Source organism: Danio aesculapii, chromosome 8 (genome assembly GCF_903798145.1).
Source record: "Danio aesculapii chromosome 8, fDanAes4.1, whole genome shotgun sequence".
Lineage (NCBI taxonomy): Eukaryota > Metazoa > Chordata > Actinopteri > Cypriniformes > Danionidae > Danio > Danio aesculapii.
In genome coordinates, this window is record NC_079442.1 from 35,490,915 (window position 1) to 35,512,194 (window position 21,280).

At 34.8% G+C, this 21,280-nt stretch overlaps 2 protein-coding genes across 2 annotated transcripts in view; one reads left to right on the top strand and one right to left on the bottom strand.

Annotated features, from left to right (window-relative positions):
* Positions 1-704: 704 nt before the first annotated feature.
* si:ch211-150o23.3 (uncharacterized) lies at positions 705-10,286 on the bottom strand. The gene is made up of 8 exons (XM_056463848.1): positions 9,743-10,286; positions 9,516-9,551; positions 7,862-8,179; positions 4,920-5,231; positions 4,529-4,843; positions 3,425-3,574; positions 3,290-3,345; positions 705-1,778 (listed from the first exon to the last, which is right to left on the bottom strand). Exons 1-7 carry the CDS (start codon positions 9,774-9,776, stop codon positions 3,308-3,310), a joined length of 1,203 nt encoding a protein of 400 aa, XP_056319823.1. The 5' UTR covers positions 9,777-10,286; the 3' UTR covers positions 705-1,778; positions 3,290-3,307.
* Positions 10,287-14,787: 4,501 nt separating this feature from the next.
* The window catches only part of prkcz (protein kinase C, zeta), a 206,199-nt gene continuing 199,706 nt past the window's right edge, over positions 14,788-21,280 (top strand). Inside the window, exon 1 of the mRNA XM_056463849.1 lies at positions 14,788-15,105. Within this exon, the coding sequence (XP_056319824.1) occupies positions 15,035-15,105 (71 nt within the window). The 5' untranslated portion in view covers positions 14,788-15,034. The remainder of the gene's footprint in view (positions 15,106-21,280) is intronic.

The following is a 21,280-nucleotide window of genomic DNA, read 5'->3' on the forward strand; positions in this document are numbered from 1 at the left end:
TTTAAAAACATTTGTAGAACATTTTTAGGACTTTATTAATAACGTTTTTATGACACGCAACTCTTGGAATACTTGATTCTGATTGGTATGACAGAAAATCTAAGTAAGAAAGCACTTTTTGCACTGCAGGTCTGCATCCAGACCCTTCTCGAATGTGTGCACATTTGTAAACAGTCATCATAAACAACAAACTGCAGATGTGATTCATTTTGCGGCTTCAGTGAAAGTAAATGTAGAGTAGAATAAATGTTTTGTCTTGACAACAAATGCTTCTTCTCGACATGCCAACAAGATGAACTGGTTTTGAGCATTGTTTGAGTTGTTTAAGACTTGTTATTGCAGTTCGTGTTCCATTCTTTCTTTTAAGAAACAATTTGCAGACATTTTCTATTCATAAACAATAACACAACCCTTTGAATCCTTTATAAGAATTTGTAGAACATATTACAGGACTTTATTAATAACGGTTTTATGACGTGTAAGTCTTGGAATACTTCATTCTGATTGGTCATTCACAGCATTCAAAGGTATGTTATTTAGTTTACCTCTGCTGAAACTGCTTATTCACCTATAAGCTTGGCCGTTAGCGAGTTTGTTTTTGTTTTCACGCCATTGTTCATGACTGTTTGGCGCCATCTTGTGACTGAATATTACGTTGATTAGTGTGAGCTGAACTCCACTCAAAAGAAAAAACACGACGCATGTCAAGTTTACAAATTTTATTGTGTGTACCGATAAACCTACAACGTAAAAAAACAATCATTAGTTCACACTACAAGACATGGATGTAACATGAAGTGAGAGCAGTGTTTTAAACATATTTTCATTATTATTTCAGCATTTAACATTTGCTTATTTATCAATACAAAACCAGTATAAATGTTTCAAACAAGTTGTTCCTTCCAAATAAATTACCCAGACATTTATATCCTAGTCATAAACGGAGTGTATATTCTGTAGTGTTTATTATATTCTTGGATTCACTAGACGTTAATGCTGCTGCTTTAAATGTTGACTGTATGCTGCTAGTCCACACTAAAACTATTATTATCGTTCCGTCATATTTGTGACTATAGAGATTATATCCTGTGTTGTACTAACACTACATGTGTCTGAGGATTTGTTCTTATATCTCAATATTCTTATATGCTCAAGCATTTACAATCATTCCAATGAGAACTTACGGACAAACTTGACCACATGTACAATGAAATAATACTTTCACATTCATGTAGCAACCTAAAGCTGTAGAGGTTGTTCTTAGAGCTGTCTGACCCAGTTCCCATCTGTGATAAAACCAAACATACACATATGATCTTTAAAAAACAACTGTAGTAGAAAAAAAACACAATAAATATATCATTTTAAACAATAAAGCCCCTTGAAAAAAGAAACAATAAAAAAACACCCAAAAGATTTCACAGTTTTACAGTCTTTACCTGCAACATTATGGGAAGACCTCAGGACGGGTCAGACATGATACCTCTAAAACTAAAAAGCCCTTTTTAAATCCATGATAGTGCAACAGCTTGTGTTGTAATGTCACCTCTTCAAGTCTAGTGATCTCAGCATTTACTTACAAAGAAACATCTCACCCATCACCATTAACCTTGAAAGAAATAAAAAAAACAATGACAACGGAAATGCTTTTCTCTGCATCTGACAGAAAATAGCAGAAAGTAAGAAATTGTGGTGTGTGTGGTTCCTGATCTTCCCTATGGTTTGAACAGGCTGAAACACCAACCACAACTGGACCAGTTTAGGGAAGCTTCTTATAGCTGAAACAACAAAAAAGATCAAATCAGCATACAGGTGTTACTTTCTTTGTCAGTGTTATTGTGAAGTTAAAGGGATAGTTCATCAAAAGAAAAAAAACTGCTTTTAAATTTACATCCCTCAGGGCATCCCAGATGTAAGAACTTTTTTCTTTAGTAGAACATTAAAGACATGTTTTCATAATTCATAAAATTTAAGTTAATGACTATCGGAATTTTGTGAGTAAAAAAAAAAAAAGAGCACTCTGTTTGCAGAGTTTGTGGTGCGGATAAAAAAAAAATCATGTTTCTTGCATACAGTAGACCAGTGTTTCCCAACCCTGTTCCTGGAGGCACACCAACAGAACATATTTTGGATGTCTCCCCTATCTCGCCCATTCACTTCAGGTTTTGGAGTCTCTTCTAATGTTCTGGTGAGTTGATTCAGGTGTGTTGGATTAGGGAGAGCTTGAAAATGTGTACTGTTGGTGTGCCTTCAGGAACAGGGTTGGGAAACACTGCAGACTGATTAATTCACTTCTCACTTAATGTATCACAAGTCTTCTGTTTTGTCTGTACATATTTTTGTGCTGCCAGTAGTTTAATTGCATTTTATGAATCACCAAGAACCACAGTTTCAGCTATAATCTTCTTTAACGGGATAGTTCATTCAAAAAAGACAATTTATTCACCATTTAGGCCCTATGCCAATTCTACATAGATGAATTCTATTATTTCTTACATAGATGAATATGGCCACTGTGTAAATTCACAGTAGTTACAATCTTATTGCCACATTAGATCGTTATGATAACAGAATATATGCCTTCAGCGATATCTGGAAGATAAACACCAAAAAATAATGCAACTGAAATAACTACAGCAGTCACGATCGTCTATCTCATACGAAGCAAGAGACCGCAATGACATATGATGATGTGTGCAGGTGTTGTAGTGCTGTCTCATTTCTTAGGGGTAAATATTGAAGCCCTTTCCTTTCACACTCAGTTTTAAGGGCCAAGGAGAAGAGGAAGGGGTAGGAGTACAAAAAAAAACGACTTGTTTCATTCCCGTTTTAATTTTTTTTTTTTTTGTTTAACACAAATTAAGTTATTTTGAAAAATATTGTAAACTGTATGACATTCATAATAGAAACAGAAATACTATTGAAGTCAACGGCTATCCCTTTTCAACATTCTTCAGTATGGGTACATGATCTAAATGTAAATGATGACAAAATGTTAATTTTGGGGTAAACTATCATACAGTTTTGGTCACCTACATCTTAGATGTCCTAAGGTTGAATATAATAATGCCAATTGTTGGATGAACTGGCCCTTAATAAGGTTCTTAACTAAGATTATAAGATGTCCTAACCATGTGATGTGAGATCTTATGTATTTTGAGTATTTGTTGGCTGTTTATCACAAAACTGTGATTCACGTTTTAAAAATACATTTATTGCCTTGTTCTCTTCAAATATTTTATCCATATTAAAAAAAGTCAATTCAAAGAAAAAAATAAAATCACATTACCTTTGTTTTGAACCCCTATTACTTGACTGTCAAGGCAATATACGTGTTGTCAACACCTGTAATGTAAACATTATAATTGCCAGTAAAAGAAGAGACAAATTATGATTTTTTTTAAATTATCATGTAGTTACTTACAGGTCCTGCTCTCTCGTTCCAGTTCAGTGGGTTTCCTCACTCTTTTGCAGTAGACTTTGGCAGCTATCAGAATGGCACACGTCGCCACCACAAACGTCAGACCAGATACTAGCAAACTGATGACCACCGGGCTCATCACCGGGTCCACTTCTGAGATTCACATAGCACAGAGAAACAAGTTAAGCTGAGATGCAGAAACATGTTTAACGTTGCAAACAAAAGATCTTTTCAAAATAAACGTTTTATTTCCACCACTGTTAATATTATTAAAAAAAGCCAATTGTGAAAAAAGACTAAACAGTGAGATAAACGAAAAAAAAACTGCCCAAAACAAAACGCAAATTCCTAGGTTTTTTCATATAAAAAACACACAATGGACCCTTTTCACATTTCTGGGTTTCTCAGCAGGGGACGTAGAGTGCAGTAAATAGGAGAGTACAACAAATAATTTTTTTACAATCCTATTTGCTGATATAATAAAAGAAAAACTCCACGATGGTGTTTCAAGATTTTCAGAATAAGTAAAAAATAGAGTGAGACTGATAACGACAACTAGAAGAAAGAACAACATCAAATTTAATGTCCTGTCCCATACACTATGCATTTAAAACACTTCACGCAGGGGGTAATTAATTTTTTTTTAATTTGATGCAAAGTTTGATGATATAATACATACATAAATGCATATAAATGATGGTTAAAAAATTATTTGCCCCTTTCAGCTATTTTTTTGATAGTCTACAGAACAAACCATCGTTATACAAAAACTTGCCTAAATACCCTAACCTGCCTAGTTAACCTAATTAACCTACTTAAGCCTTTAAATGTCACTAAGCTGTACAGAAGTGTCTTGAAAAATATCTAGTCAAATATTTTGTAATGTCATCATGGCAAAGATAAAATAAATCAGTTATTAGACACGAGTTATTAAAACTATCATGTTAAGAAATGTGTTGAAAAAATCTTCTCTCCGTTAAACAGAAATTGGAGGGCAAATATTTCACGGGGCTAATAATTCAGGGATGCTAATAATTCACGGGGGCTAATAATTCTGACTTCAACTGTATGTAAAAGAAAATACAGAATGACGGCCACCATGTTCACCTCGAATAGAGATGGGTAAAGGCTGACTCTCCCTGGAGATAAATGTGCGCTCTCCAGTCTGCACCTTGTAGAGACAGCAGTAGTAACCCTCGTTATTGGACTGGGCATTGGAGAAGGTGAAGGTAACAGAGGGAGCGAGGGCTGGCAGAGAGTGTCGGATGGTCCCGTTGGGCCTGATGAGGCGCAGCTGAAAGGAGCCTCCAGGATACTGAGGCTGGGTGGAACAGGTGACATTAAAACTGTGGCCCCGCATGACCCACCCCGGCCGAGCCTCAGGAGACGTGTTGTACCAGATCTGGGGAGTGTGAATATCCACTGAGAACAGGAAATAAAAGGTTAGTCTTGAGATATTCCGCTTGCACTTTCAACTATAGCAGCAGATGTGACTCACCGACTGTGATGTTGATGTAGTTGCTGTGTGGAGAATCTCCAGAAGGAGCGTTTCTCAGTTTGCTGTGTATTCTGTACAGACAGCTGTAGCTGCCCTGGTGGGACATTTCCAGGTCCGACAGGGTCAGATCTACCATCATCTGTCTGGGGTCTGCTCTCTGGGTCACTAGCGGAGTGTCCACACCACTTTTGTACAGATGGAAGTCGATGACGGACTGCCAGTATGGGGCGGTGCATTTAAACTGAACGGCTTCACCGGACGAATAGGCATTGAAGCGTGAATGAATTGACAAGGTGGGTGCTGGAAGTTTTCCTGAATACAAGAAAATATATATAAAGTCAAAAAGTATATCCCAAATATATGCCAAAATAACAAACAAAATCTCAACAACTAAGGCCCAATCCCAATTCTACTTTTGTACCCCTTCTCATTGGCCATTGAAAGAGAGTGTGAAGGGGAATGGCTTCAAAATGTACCCCTAAGAAATGGGACAGCACTACAGCACCTGCACATGTCATTATATGTCATCGCGATCTCTTACTTCATATGAGATCGACGACCGTGACTGCTGTAGTTATTCCAGTTGCTTTATTTTTTGGTATTTAACTTCAGAAAATCACTGAAGGCATCGATATCATTATGTCATAATGATATGTATGTACGAGGCGATTCAGTTCTAACTAATGTTAACACAGCTGTCGTTAAAAAAAAAATATCAACATGGAGCTTTCTGGACTCTCAGAAGCTTTGGAAATGAAAGATCTAAAACAGGAAGTACATTCAAAATGGTCTATAGATAGTGAAATTTTGTGGTTTTTATTTTAGTGTTTTTAAAAAAAAAAAAAAAAGTATAACGGTGAAACACGAAGCCCTTATGAATGTATTAAAAAATATGCTTGTTTGCTGTAAAAATTCGTAATAATGACAAAAAAATACTTCTGGGTGCAACTATGCTGTCATTGTAGCTGGTGCATTCAGGGAAATTTTCTTACCCCTTGGTTTCAAGTGTGGTCCTGCAAAATCTCTGTTTGAAGGGGTATCTAGCCCTTCCCCTTAGCCCCATGCCTTCAAGCTAAAGAGAATTGGGACACCCCTACCCGTAAATTCGCAAAACAAGAGGTAGGGGTAAGGCAAAGGGCTAAGGGGTATAATTGGGATTGGGCCTAAGTTTTAAACCCTCTTACCTGCACAAAACTAATTGTAGTATAAATAGAATAAGTAGTACATTCACACTGAAATAGTATTTTTATTCTAAAAAGAACAAGTGTATTTTAAATACCTGGATGATTACTTATTCAACAGTTAAAAATAAGTGTGTAATGTTGGACAAGCACTCAATGGTCTTAGCTTTGTTCACTAAATAGAAAGGAAGGAGCTATTTGGCGCTGAGGTTGGATCACTTTATTTTGGATTGTGCAAGCAAAATTCTCCTACGTGAGTGATTATGTCGCCTCCTGCTGGTAAATGCGGTTGTAGTTGTTAGAGGTACTGTTTGGTAATTTGGTCAATTATTTCACAAATTTGAAAACCATTAAACATCGTCTGGGAAACGGTTTGAATTTAGTAAAAAAAAAAATTCCATTTGGGACGACTCAACTCATACATGGTTGAGTGTACTGACCAATAAGTGCACAACATAATGAGTGTGCAACATAAGTGGATAATGTATTAGTGAATAGTGTAATGTATCACTAGCCATTTAGGATACAACTAAGGTCAACTTTATGATCATTTTTAGCATGGGATAAAAACAAAACATTCAGAAAACAATTAGTAGATGCATGAAGTAGACATCTACATGCATCAAAACTAGGATTGTCAAAATATCGTCATCGGTACAAATCAATACTGAAATTTAAAAACTTAAATTTGCTCTTGTACGCGCTCAACTGAAATGACTGTGAATGGCTGTGAAGGACATCACCTCACTTGACCAAGCGTGAACAGAGATACTGGAGCTTTTTAAAGCTGTGTCTATCAGCAGATCGCTCATATATCTGCGCATAGCGAGAAATGGATGTTTTTCAAATATCAGTATCGATTGGTACCAAAGTCAATACTTTTGACAACCCTAATTAAAAAGATAAATACTCATAGTTTTTCCTGTGACGTCACAACCTTATATGAATGTCCACCTGGAGAGAAATATTCCCATACCATTTTTAATAGCTCCTATTTATATACAACTTAAAAATGATGCATACTACATACAATTTCCTAAATTCTGAACATGTTATTCTCCCTTGTGTTCTACTTCTATATGAATTACAGCACTCCGCATCAACAGGTTATTATCGCTTATAATTTCTGTCTATATGAACTATGCTGCACTGCATGAACACATTGGATTCGCAGACCTTGAATGCCGAAATAGGTTGTCTGGCAGAAAAAGGGTCTTGTAGTGCAATAGTGCTTCTGGTTCCCCTTCACTTCCTCTCTACAGAATATCATATCCCAAAAAAAAAAAATCTTACGGTGTTCTGAGTAGTACACTACCATCTTTTATGCTTGAAGAAAGATGTAAATATGTTTTTAGAGTTTCATGAGCGCACTATTGTGATTATAGTTAATTATTGTGGTTTTTGATTGTGGTATATTGTGATTATTTTATTTATATATTTTGAAATGTTTGTACAATTACCTGCTTGTCAGTTCATAGGTAAACATTTTGCAGTGCTTACATATTTATTACTGCATACAATTTATTAAAATATACGTTTTATTTCATAAAATAGAAGTTGATTTCAAAGTACACCTACATTTTGTTTTGTTTCCCCCCCAGTTGAATAAGAGACTTTTTTTCAATATATATATATTATCAGTGAGGATTTCTTTAAAGTCTAAAAATCTCTCTCGTGACCCCAGTCTCATTTTGTGGGATATGTGTTTCATCACACCTCTAGTAATTAAAAAGAACTACAGACAAACAAATGTTCTTGTACCTGTACACTCCACTCCAGCATCCTGACTGTGTGTACACACGTGCTCATTGAGGCTGCGTTCACACAGATCCAGGGCAAACTCGTCACCTGAGCATTTCACATCCCTCCACAGCACCTCTCCACTGGCCCGTCCGTACCGAATGCCGCTCGGGATGTCCAGCACAAAGCCACAGTCCAGCTCTCTGCACACCACCGCAGCGTCCCACACGTCCCAGCCGTGCTCACACACAGTGCCCCAGTGATGCCCGTGACGCACCTCCAGTCTCCCGGAGCATCGCTCGCCTGCTTTGTCATTCACAAGCCTGGTGTTCAGGACGTCTGTCGAAATAATGGGAACAATGTTGCTATCATTAACTGAAACTAAAATAGGTGTAAGAGCTCTATAAAAGCGTCATAGAAGACGAGACTGGAAAGTTCAGCGAGTCATCCGTTATTGTGCAAATTTGGTTGCGAAAAGCCAGTGATTGATCAGGTGTGTGTAATCTACATACAACATAGGTGAAAAATAAGTTAAGACCTGCTTCTTTTAGGGTGTTAAATAATGACAAAAACGGACTACTGCAAACGTTAGTAAATCATCTTGCATGATTCAAGTAAATTCTGTCCTTCCATAACTTATGTCTCAAATGGAAACTCAATGCATGTGAATTAGGGTCAGCCACAAAAATAACTGTTCACACAATTTGGATGCGAATGCTTTCCTGTATTTGATCAATCCTGACAGTAACACCAAATTAGAGTTTGTGCTGATATTCCTGACTTTCAAATATTTTTGAAATACTTTGAAATGTTTAAGCAAATCTGACTGTAAAAGTATTAATTATTATTTTTGTTAGTGAAATAAATCTGAAATAAAGTAATTTAGGCTGGGGCTAAACAAATGCTAAATCTAATCAGAAACACTGAAAACGAAGAAGACAAAAAAGTAACAATTAAATTTGTACATTTTTGTAATCAAAATTTTGGTCACTATATTTTAAGGTATTACTCTGGCTATTAACAATTATTAACTAAAACTTTTTGCTCAATAAACTACCAATTTGCTGCTTATTAGTAGTCAGTAATGTAGTTGTTTTATTGAGGTATTGGGTAGGTTTAACACCATACTTATAGAATAATACTTACAGAATGAAATATTACTTTATAAGTACTAATAAACAGCCACTATCTTTATAAGAGACACGTGCTAAGCCAGGAATCAATAGTGAAAACTGTACATAATTCCTAACCTACTGTATATTTCAAGGCAATTGTTCAGTGGCCATAGTACATTTGACCACAAAATGATTAAGAAGGGAAATACGTAAACACAACTACAAGTTTTTTTTTTCTGAAGTTGGATAAAAGATATTTATTAATTTAAGAATAAAGGACGATGACTTTATAGTACATTAAAATACATGTTGTCTTGCTATTGCTCTAATAAACTACTCCAACTTCAGGTCAAAGACAACACATTTAATAAATTAAAATCATAATTTCATAAACATAATTTTCAGAATGTCCTACATTAATGATTTTCTCTCAGTCTAAATGTGTTAATATTTTCCATATAGGCCAAGTTATGTTTTAATGGTTTAGGAATATTTAGGAGTTGACATATAACAGTTTTAAAAGCTCTACTGTAAACAACAACCTGAAGTCAGAAACTCACCGAAGGCATGAACATCTTGAACAGCAACGTTGAATCCTGTTAAACAACACAAAGGTAAAAACGTAAATATTTGAACATACAATTAAAATATTGTATAAAATTAAGATTGAAACATTTAGTTTGTTTATTTATACTGTGGTTGCAGCTGCTGACAATATTCAAATATTTAATAATTACATATCACAAAATATAATTATCAGAGGTAATAAAGAATACACTTCACGAACCAAGCACTACCAGGCCCAGGAGAATCCTCGACATTGTAGATTTTCCATGTAACGCAGTTGGTGGGGTTTTAGTCTCATTTACTAATTTTAATAACTGAAGTTCTCGGTCAATGTGAGAAACACAAAGGTTGAGGTTTTCAGTGAGGGGCAAGTTGATGCATAGCACTTTAACTACAGCTAGCTGGCTAACTAGCACTCCCGAATGCCTAAACCGCTCCTGTTCACCACCCTATTATTAACATTTTCCTTGTTTTTCATTACCTACGCATAAAACAAAAGCGTCCATTTATTTAGCAAACAGCACTTTACGATTTAGGCACAGAAGCTACCTGTGGGACTGCACGGCTAACATGCTAACGCTGGCCTGAGGTGGAAAAAATAGAGTGTTTCGTCCAGCGAAGTAAAATAAATATTGACGTATTTACAAGGAATAATCAAGAAAATCAATGTGAAGTAGTGTTTCATGAGTTGGTGCCCTTCGTGCGTATGGTAATCCCACAGACAGCGTCATAATCCAGACTGGCGACGTCCGACTCGTGAATAAATCGTTCTAGTGAGTCGAATCTTATAAAGATTTTTCTGAACCCTACCGGTGCCTAGTGAATCAACAGAACCAGACAACTCCAAACCATGCTCCCAATGTAGTTTGCAGTGAAGTTAGGATTTGTGTAATTGTGCAATAATCATAATCATAAAATAAATTTGATTCATGTTTGATTAGATTAGAGATTCAACTTTATTGTCATTACACATGTACATGTAAAAGTACAAGACAACAAAATGCAGTTTAGGTCTAACCAGGAGTGCGATAGCAGCAAGTGCAGGATATAGGTATATGAAGTACAATTATATGAAGTACATTATAGAAACCCTTCGGGTAATATTTAAAGATGGATGTACTATGAACATTATATACAGGTTGTATTAACTATGTACAGAGATTTACAATAGATGAATATATGTACAGGTTTCTATTAATAATCAGAAGTATGAAGATAGATATGAACATAATTACGAATGTATGTTACTTTGTATGAACTCACATTTGTTTGTTTGAAGGATTTTTTTGTAAACTACAGTAGGTTCACATATTTTGGTGCTTTCTTAAAGTAATGCAAGTTGTATTTAGTTAAAATATTAAATGAGTATATCAAAATAAATGACAAGATTCAAATAAATATCAAACATTTTATAATAAACCACTTTATAATAATATAAATATATTAATATGAATAAATATTTTGTAATGATATAAAAAAACAATACATCTTAGTATAAAAGAAACAAATGCATAAAATAAAATGGATTAAAAACAATCTAATAAAGTAACGAATTAAAAATGAGATTCAGATTCCAAAAACATCTGCATTTACAATCAAATTTGAAAGAAATAAGAGAAAGTAGATTAAAATAAATACTCGAGAAATTGAGAAAAGAAATGGAATAGACATAAAACAATATATTGAAAAAAGTATATAAATGTGCAAATGATTAAATAAATTAACATTTTACATAAAGTACCATAATGAGGATAGGAACATATAACGAGGATGATTGTATTTGTGAATGCATGGCTAAGATTGAAATAAAAGCAGATATCTTTTTTTTTTTTTTGAGCTGCAAAACTTTTTATTTATTTATTTATTTTATTAATTCAATGCCATAAGAACAAGCGGTATTGCATATTTAAATAGTTTTCTATTTAAAGTATTATATATATATATATATATATATATATATATATATATATATATATATATATATATATATATATATATATATATATATATATATATATATATATATAGTTTTCAGAGCATTACATGTTTTCAGTGCTTTTTGTGGTTGTTCTGGAAGATTTACTTATAATTTCAAGTCATAAAATGGAAAAAGTTTGGTATACATTGAGCCCACTTTTGCTTATGTATATGATAGTTTCTTAATAATATAAATTAAAATGTTCATCCATGCATTTTCTTTCTGGTTTAGTCTCTTAATTAATCTGGGGTCGCCACAGCGGAATAAACCGCCAATCTGTCCAGCATATGTTTTATGAAGCGGATGCCTTAAATCTGCAACCCACTGGGAAATAAAAATATATTGTCATTTACAATTCAAGTTCTTATTATGATAATAAAACAATACATCAAATAAACAATTTTCTATCTTATACTCCATTTTTTGTTAATAAACAGCTCCAAATCTTTCCAAAATAAGCGCAGATATCAGATATATTGAAGAACTACGCGATGACGTATGCGTCAAACGCACAGAAATCACTGATTTGAACCGATTCGTTCAAACGAACAGTTCATACAAACCGAGTCGCAGCAATGAACCACTGTCCCGTCAGTTGTTCAGATGAGAATGTAACGTAGATGCCTATTTACAGTTCTATGACGTTGCGCAGGACCTGCGTACAAAAACCTCGCTGATTTGCCTCTGGGCTTAAAGCAGTTTTAGGTTTAGATTGGAAAAATAACACAGAAACTGCATATATAAATGATAACTATTGCCTTTCCCTTGAGTTTCCCATCTTTTATGTATCCATCACTTCTTCCAGCACAAGTTCAGCAATCTAATTTCAGATAGTTATGGGTGTAAAATATGATGTTATTTTTGAACAATTTATTCGTTTTCGTTCCTTTTCAGATCTAATTTAATTTTTTATCGTTTGGTTGACAAATAAACAAGCATCAATAATTTTTGTCTGATTCCTAACAAGTTTTATGAAACAGTTCTGTGAAATCACGTTTAATAATTCTGGTTAAAAAGCTTGTAGCGACATCAAGTGGATAAAATGAGAATTATACTACAAAATAAACACCTTTTTATTGGTACACCACTTTTCGTTGGTAATTGTAAGCTAAGAATTATCATGTCACTATTTACTAATAGTCTTTGTTAACTTTATAAAGATGGAACTGTTTATTAGTTCATGTTAGTTAAGTTAAAAAAGTGTTAGCAAATTAGATTTTTATGCTTTTATGCTTGTCTAGTAGCTAAAATCATTAAATACTTTAGATAAAAGTAGCTTTTACATTTACATGAACTAATCTAGTTATCCAGTGTTTACATCTGAGCTTATTGTGTAATACTCACTAAACACAGTATTCCAATTGAATGCAATATTACTGAAAGCTAAAATAGAAAGGTTTACTTCAGATTAAAGTATGCAGTAATGTAATTAATGCAATTCATGTTTTAGAACCATTAATAATATACATTTTCCATAGTATACAATTGAATCTAAGAAATTAAACACTTTGTCATAATTTGGTCTGTTGCAAGAGGATTATCATATTAATGAACATGCAAATATTGATTCGTGTCGCACAAATGTTTTTTACAGGACTGTGTAACACCTATGAACTAAATGTTAATGTTTTTTTTTTAAATTACTGCAAACTAAACTGCAAATATTTAAAGTAAAATGTAATTTAAATAACAATTAGTCAAAATAACAAAAAGATGCAACTTTTTCAAAAATGTAGGCTAATTATTAAATATTAAACAGGTGTTCTCCCTGTGTTCGCGTGGGTTTCCCCCACAAGTCCAAAGACATGCGCTATAGGTAAATTGGGTAGGTTAAATTGTCCTTGGTGTATGTGTGTGAATGAGAGCGTATGGGCATTTCCCAGTGATGGGTCGCATCTGGAAGGGCATCCGCTGCGTAAAACATATGCTGGATAAGTTGGCAGTTCATTTCGCTGTGGCCACCCCAGATTAATAAAGGGACTGAGCCGAAAACAAAAAGGAATGAATTAACCCATTAAAAAAGGCTTTAAGGCCAAGTGGAATCCTCTGTTGACTGTCTCTTCAGTGTGACTTCAGCTAATCAGTTTTGATCAATGCAAACAATTATTTTTCATGAGTCGAACATCCAGCTGTGCAAGAAAACAAACAATCTGACGTAAGAGAAGTCATCTTTCACTACTGTATTGTTTATAAATAGAGAAAACATTTCAGAAGTAACTTTTATTTTAAATGCTGGACCTTATTCCTAAAAAAAGGTGTGAAGCACCAAAAGTAGCCAATGTTAAAATGAATTTAAATACTATTTTGGCTAATGCTGTTATCCATGAATATTCAAATGTACTTTTTTACAGGGGAGACTTTGAAAATCGTGAAGCTAAACATTATTATTATATTTATAGCTATGTTTGAATTTTTATTATTCAAATGGGCAAATTCTGACTAAGGAAAGTTGTATGTGCAGATCAGTTTTTCATTTGCCTAATAAATGGCAATAGGCCACAGTTTTTAATTTAAAACTTTAACAGATTACTATGACTTTCTAATGATGTAATATGTAGTATGAAGTATTTATTCATATTGTTTTAAATCTTTAGGAAATGTTTTGGTACATCAAAACATGAGCTTATGATGACCACCCGACAAGCTAATTCAGCTAGAAAAAATAGTGCTTAAAATGACACGTAATGCAGTATTTAAATATCAGAATTAAACAGAAAATGAGGCGAATAAACCCCAAAAAATGTCCACTTTTTTAGAAAACAGAACCACCCATTTCACCAGGCTGGCTAAAAATCATGCTCAGTGTCGAGCAAAACACTTGTTCTATTCATAGCTATTAACACTTGTAGGCTTGTAGCCTATTTGCATCTTTCCTGAGAAGTGCACTAGTTCAGAGGTAGTTTTCATCCCATTCACGTGCATCGAGCGTTTCTTCCCTCATCGACCTACTTCTGTTTAATTGGATAAGCGTTCAGTCTCAACATAGAGAGAGAGAGAGCGAGAGAAAGAGAGCGAGACCAGCAGGACGCGCACCGTACAAACCGTTACATCCACCTGAAAATAAAGCGTTCACGGGGTCTGCACATTCCACGCTGACGTCACGGCGGACGGAATAATGGAGCAGCCGTCGCTCGAAAGCACCTCCGTTATGATGTTATGAAGTGCACTTTGCAACATTTCCTCACGACAGCGCTAAACACACGCACGGAATGTCCCACGGAAAGCAAGTGAACAACAGGTGGATTCCGAAGCCAATCCAGCCCTGGAAGTAGCCATACTTCTGTCTCTCTCTCCGCCCCTACGTGTAACCATAGCAAAGACACCGTAAAATACAGCGTACCGGAAAAAGCTGCACTACGCGCTCGAGATATGGCACATTTCGACTGCGACGTGACATTGGAGGCATTAAGGACAAGACTTGACCACTGACAGGCTGACTTCATTCGGAATTATGACAGTTTACATTTGATATCTGCTACTGAGAGCCGGTGGGTTTCTGTCCCAAGAGAGTGTTTGTAGACTTTTGGAGTTATAATGCCTGTCAGTAACGGATCCATGATGGATTTGCCGTCGGAGTACGTGAAAATAAAGGCACACTACGGAGGGTGAGTGTTGTAAACTTTGACAGGTTCATGTTTTAAGTCGGCCTGCCCTGTTGCGGCGTCTAAGGTCGGAATGTTTACGGTGTTTGGTAGTTTATAATGTAAGCAGAACATGTTTTTAAACCCACTTCATCACAGCACCTGACAAACTTTGACATGTTGGATGTTTAACAAAGGCATATTTTATTAATTTAGACAGTTCGTTTTTACAGTTCACAATTCAGACATACACGTCTTTTTAACTGATATTAATACAGAAAGTATCACATATACATATACAAATATGTTTTCAATCCCAACATTTGACATATTTTTAAATTTACTACTCTCAAATCAAAAATATTGCAAAGGATGTTTAAACATAACACATACAAATAACAAATACATAATTAGTTAAGAAAAATAACGTAAAACCCTTGTATGTAATTGAAAGTAAACTTTTTCATTGTAGATGGAGAAGGGTGCCACCATATTGAAATCACATGACCAACAGTGCCATGCTGTTGACCGATTTACTGGTGTATTTTTGACCAGATAAAAGTAAACATTAGCTCAACTAAGTATAATGTTAAATATAAAATACTGTGAAGGTCTGAAGGTTATGATCTTATTGTCATACATCTGGTGTTGTTACATATTACATCGGCACATACTTCTTTTACAAGAATTTTATCAGTATTATAAAAGTTAATAATCACAACTAAAACAAAAAAAAATTCGTAGATGTTATTGGCTGTTTTGGGATATTATTATTCATTCATTCATTTTCTTTTCGGTTTAGACCCTCTTAATTTGGGGTCACCACAGCGGAATGAACCGCTTATATTATTATTATTATAACCTTTATTTTACCAGGAAAGACATATTGAGATTAAAAATCTCTTTGACAAGAGCGTCCAGGGTGACGCAGTGGCGCAGTAGGTAGTGCTGTCACCTCACAGCAAGAGAGTCGCTGGTTCGAGCCTCGGCTGGGTCAGTTGGCATTTTTGTGTGGAGTTTGCATGTTTTCTCTGCGTTCGCGTGGGTTTCCTCTACGTGCTCCGTTTTCCCCCACAGTCCAAAGACATGTGGCACAGGTGAATTGGATAGGCTAAATTGTCTGTAGTGTATGAGTGTGAATGAGTGTGTGTGGATGTTTTCCGGAGATGGGTTGCGGCTGGAAGGGCATCCTCTGCGTAAAACATGTGCTGGATAAGTTGGCTGTTCATTCCACTGTGGCGACCCCGGATTAATAAAGGCACTAAGCCGAAAAGAAAATGAATGAATGAATGAAGAGCATCCAGGCCAAGATTAGGCAGTATACATGTCACATGGTTCTAACAGACAAAAAACAAAAAAACAATTGACAGTTAACATGAATCACACTGACAAACAAACTATTCAAGTCGTCTACAAGCCTGTGTTTCAATTTCTAAATTATTTATAGTCTTTTTAAAAGCATTTAGTGAAATCAATTCTTTAAACTGCAGTATTGTTTGAAGATTATTCCATGCAAAAGGTGCTGCCTATTTAAAAGCCTTTTTTTCCCATCACAGTCCGCACTTTAGGAACAGTGTGACCGAAGGTCATAGCTAAAGACAGGTTTTTACAAATGTAATTCTGTAGATGTGATAGGAGTAAACCCAATATAGATTTGTAAACAAAGATATGCCAATGCTTGAGCCTACGAATGGACAAAGCAGACCAACCTACCGTATTATACAACACACAATGATGAGTAAGGGATTTAAAATTAATTATAAGTGCACCATGGTAAACCGTATTCAATGCATGCAGACTCTGAGACGAAGCATGCATATAGATAACATCACCGTAGTCCAATATCAACATAAATGTTGCATCAACCAGCTTCTTTTTAGCATCAAAAGAAAATGTGAGAGCTAAAAGAAAGTGTATCATCAATTAAAATTCCAAGATATTTGTACTGGGACACCAATTCAATCTCGGTGCCATGAGTAGTAGTAATAAAAGCTAGCTTTTGCTTAGTTTGTTTTGAATTTAAAGATAACATAGGTTTTGTTTTATTGGCACTCAAAACTAGTTTTAACTCCGATAAATTATGTTGAAGTACAATAAAAGCCATCTGCTATATATATATATATATATATATATAATATATATATATATATATATATATATATATATATATATATATATATATATATATATATATATATATATATAGGCTGAGAGATCTGTTTAAGAGGTTAAAAAAATAGAAATTTTTTATTTGCTGTTAATTTATTCACAATTAGGCTAGGGCTGGGGCGATAAACGATATTATATTGAATTGCGATAAAATTTATGTCAATAACAATGATAAGCTCTGAACTTTTTTTACTCTATATTGATCTAGGAGCCAATCACACAGCAGAAATGTGCAACAATGGGAATCTAAAAGTGTGTTTAGATTAGAGATGTACCAAATTTTCGACCACCGAACATTTATCAGCTGAAAATATGTTATGCCATTTAATGGAACCCTTTATTTTTTTGTGGCTTCAGTCATTGTTAGGGTACTTGGTTAAATCTGGTAGCATTAACAACTCACATCGAAATATATATCGTTATCATTTAATATGAAATATCGCCTAGCCCGACATCAGGCCATCCAAGACTTTTTTTTTCTTCAGCAGAATACTAAAGGGCATTATAGATTAAGTTGCAGTTTTTGGTGATCGTAAAGTGCAAGTCAGAGTTGACCTGCCCTTTCATTGACTTGAATTTTATGAATCACCAAGTGCTACAATTTCCTCTAAAGGAAGTTTTAATTTCGGCTGAATTATCCCTTCAGATCAGTCTAACTAGATCAGTGCGACTCCACCAGCTTAGGAGGCTAAAACTTTAACATGACTTGAATGGGCCAGATTGGTTTTGACCCCCACCGTGGCTTCTGTCATTATTCATTATGTGAAACAATAGTGAACTGTTTACTGTTTCCAACTTATAATCAACCTTCTATGGCTTTATGTTCTGTTTAGACGTTATGTGGCTAAAAGCAACCATGATGTAAGCAGTCAGGAGAGTGAGAAAACATAAGCAAGCACTGTCTGCATACATCATGGTGAATCATTGTTATTAATCATACTATCACTCAAAAATGAGCAGATTCAGAGCACAGCGAATGTTATTGCCTTGCCTTTAGTCAACATTGTGAATATGGGGTCATTTCCGAAACCTCAGTTGTGTGTAGCATGCTTTAAAGAATGTTCAGCTAAAGCAGACAGAATCTGTGGACATTTTTTTTGCTATTTCTGTGCAGAATTTTGTACAAAAATCTGCGGATTTATGCAGAATTATTTTGGAAGTAACTAAAATCTTAAAACATTTCAAATTTAATGTAGGGTTTACAACATAACTTCAGTTAGATCCACTTGTTTGGTAAACAAAACAAGCCCCCTATATCATAGTATATCAACTGAACATATTACTTTACAAACTGTATTGAAAATAAATCATATAAACATTTGCATAATAGTTAATATTACTGAGATTAATATAACAAGTATAAGTGATAAGTGAAGAAATAAATATTTACACAAGCAAATAAATAGACTAAACGATGGGCTAAGAAATCTGCAGAAGTCTGTGGATTTATGCATGAGCAGATTCCATGTGGGCCTTTACCCAAAAGTTAGTCCGTAGGGCTGCGCAATATATCAAAATTATCGAAGTATCGTTAATGCGCATATTGCAATATACACTCACCGGCCACTTTATTAAGTACAAACTGTCCAACTGCTTGTTAAAGCAAATTTCTAATTAGCCACCGATCACATGGCAGCAACTCAATGCATTTAGGCATGTAGACATGGTCAAGACAATCTGCTGCAGTTCAAACTGAGCATCAGAATGGGGAAGAAAGGTGATTTAAATGACTTATCATATATGATTTATCTCTGAGAATGTCATTTTGACAGTAGATTGAGATTGGTTGAAGATAAATTCCTACAAAAACAGTAACATCTGTAAAAGAAAAGGAAAACTGCTGTTTCCTTACGGTGTGTTGATTTTTTTTTATTGATAAAAATAATGAGCAATTCCAGAATTATGGATGTGACATTTGCAGTAACATATCAAAACATAAAGTCACATAGAAAGTATATGTTAACATTATATTGAAACATCTGTTTATTCTTTATTTTCCAAAACAGCTAAGCACAGTGTTATGGGAGCAGAAAAATATCAATCTGTAAACATTTATTATATTTTAAATGAGGAAAATAAACATGCGTTTTGGATGCGACGAAAAAAGTCTGCAAGTTTACAGTATACAACATACTTTGTAGAAATTCTGTGAATTAAACTGCACAACCTAAACAAAATAATGCTAATCAAAAGGATAAGAGTTGTCTCTCTATAGTACAAAACTGATTGATTACTTTAAAGGTTCTTTTATCTGTACTTTTTTTTAGAGTGTTTCTTTTAATGAAAAAAACAAATTGAACAGAATTAACAACACTTTATTATGTTATTACGTTTTTAATGTTAAATAAAACGAAACCAATAATTGTAAAACAAATAAATCATTTTTTTTCCTACAAAAGACTAGAGAAAAATCAACATGTTTGCCTTTTCTGGCAGAAGTCGGGATCTTTCTTGGTTTGTTGTGATCCCTGCAGTTGAAAATACCCTATTTGAGTTGCAAAATGCAGTTAAATGAGATCATGTTTATAATTTTTCATTAACGCATTCACATAAATGAGTTAACAGTGTTTTGGGAGTTAATTGTGCTTTTATACTTGACGTGCTTGCCGGAAAACAAGCATTTCTCATGTGAGATTGCCAGCTGTGCAGACGAATGTCAAATATCATAAATAAAAAGGTTGGTCAGTTAAATTATGCTTCTGTAAGTAATGCTTATTCAGCAATAATTCTCCAGGACCGATAGCAGAACTGTTAGCATCAGAGCTTATCGATACTTCGGTCTTTTATACTGTAGCACAGATAACGATAAAGTACCGAGTTTCGGTACCCATCCCTAATGTGGAAAAAGCTCCGTTATGGATGTGACAGATATGAAATTGTCACTTGTGTGATACTGGTAATATACTGAATATTCATGAATACACTGAATATAATTGTTTGAAAACATTAGCAGAGACATTTTTGAGTATTTTTAAAGCACTGTAAAATACTTGCTTGCACAAAGAGACGCAGATGGTTTCGCTATTTAGCAAAAACGTATTTTGTTCATGGCAAGGTTGACATTTGCATGGAATTGCTCAATACAGTAGCTGCGTCTCAAATGCCACACTATACACTCATGCACTATGTACTTATGCACTTACACACTCAACAGTATAGTATATGTAGTGTTGTTCCAAATGGAGCACTAATGTTTTTTTACTAAGTGGAAATTCAAACCGTTTCCTTGATGACGCTTGGCGATTGCCAAATCAGTAAAATAAATGACCAAACTATCAAATAATACCTGCCATGAGTATAACCGCATTCACCATCGCAAGGCGCTATATTCACTCTCGTAGGAAAATTTTGCTTTCACCATACAAAATAAATAAAGTTATCCAAGATGTGTGCCTGATAGCTCCGCCCCTTCCGCTACGTGAGCAAACCTGCGGTCGTTGAGTGCGTGAAGTGTCCATCATTACACACTTCATATTACCGGTTTAATAAGTGCATCATCCGGGTAATTAAAGTACACCAATTATTTTTAGAGTTTTCAGTGTGAACGCACTACTTACACTGTTTATACTACAAAATGGCGTAGAATAGTGCATAAGTATGCGATTTGGGACGCAGCTAGTGATAAATATAGTTATTGTTTTATAAGCTGCATCCCAAATGGCACACTATACACTATGCGCTCATGCACTTACACACTAACAGTATAGTATATGTAGGTAGTGTTGTCCCAAATGGAGCACTAATGTTTTTTTACTAAGCGGAAATTCAAACCGTTTCTTGATGACGTTTGGCTGTTGCCAAATCAGTGAAATAAATGACCAAACTATCAAATAATACCTGCCATGAGTATCACCGCATTCACCATCGGGAGGTGCCATATTCACTCTCGTAGCAGAATTTTGCTTTCACCATCCAAAATAAATTAAGTTATGCAACATGTGTGACCGATAGCTCCACCCGTTCCGCTACGTGAGCAAAGCTGCGGTCGTTGAGTGCGTGAAGTATCTATCATTCCACACTTCATTTTACC

Bases quoted from the DNA above. Each gene is read 5' to 3' on its own strand.
- si:ch211-150o23.3 (XM_056463848.1), bottom strand. From the start codon at position 9,776: ATGTCGAGGATTCTCCTGGGCCTGGTAGTGCTTG. The intron at 9,552-9,742 runs GTTCGTGAAGTG...GTTGTTTAACAG, and splicing joins CCTGGGCCTGGTAGTGCTTG to GATTCAACGTTGCTGTTCAA. The intron at 8,180-9,515 runs GTGAGTTTCTGA...TTATTTCGACAG, and splicing joins TCAAGATGTTCATGCCTTCG to ACGTCCTGAACACCAGGCTT.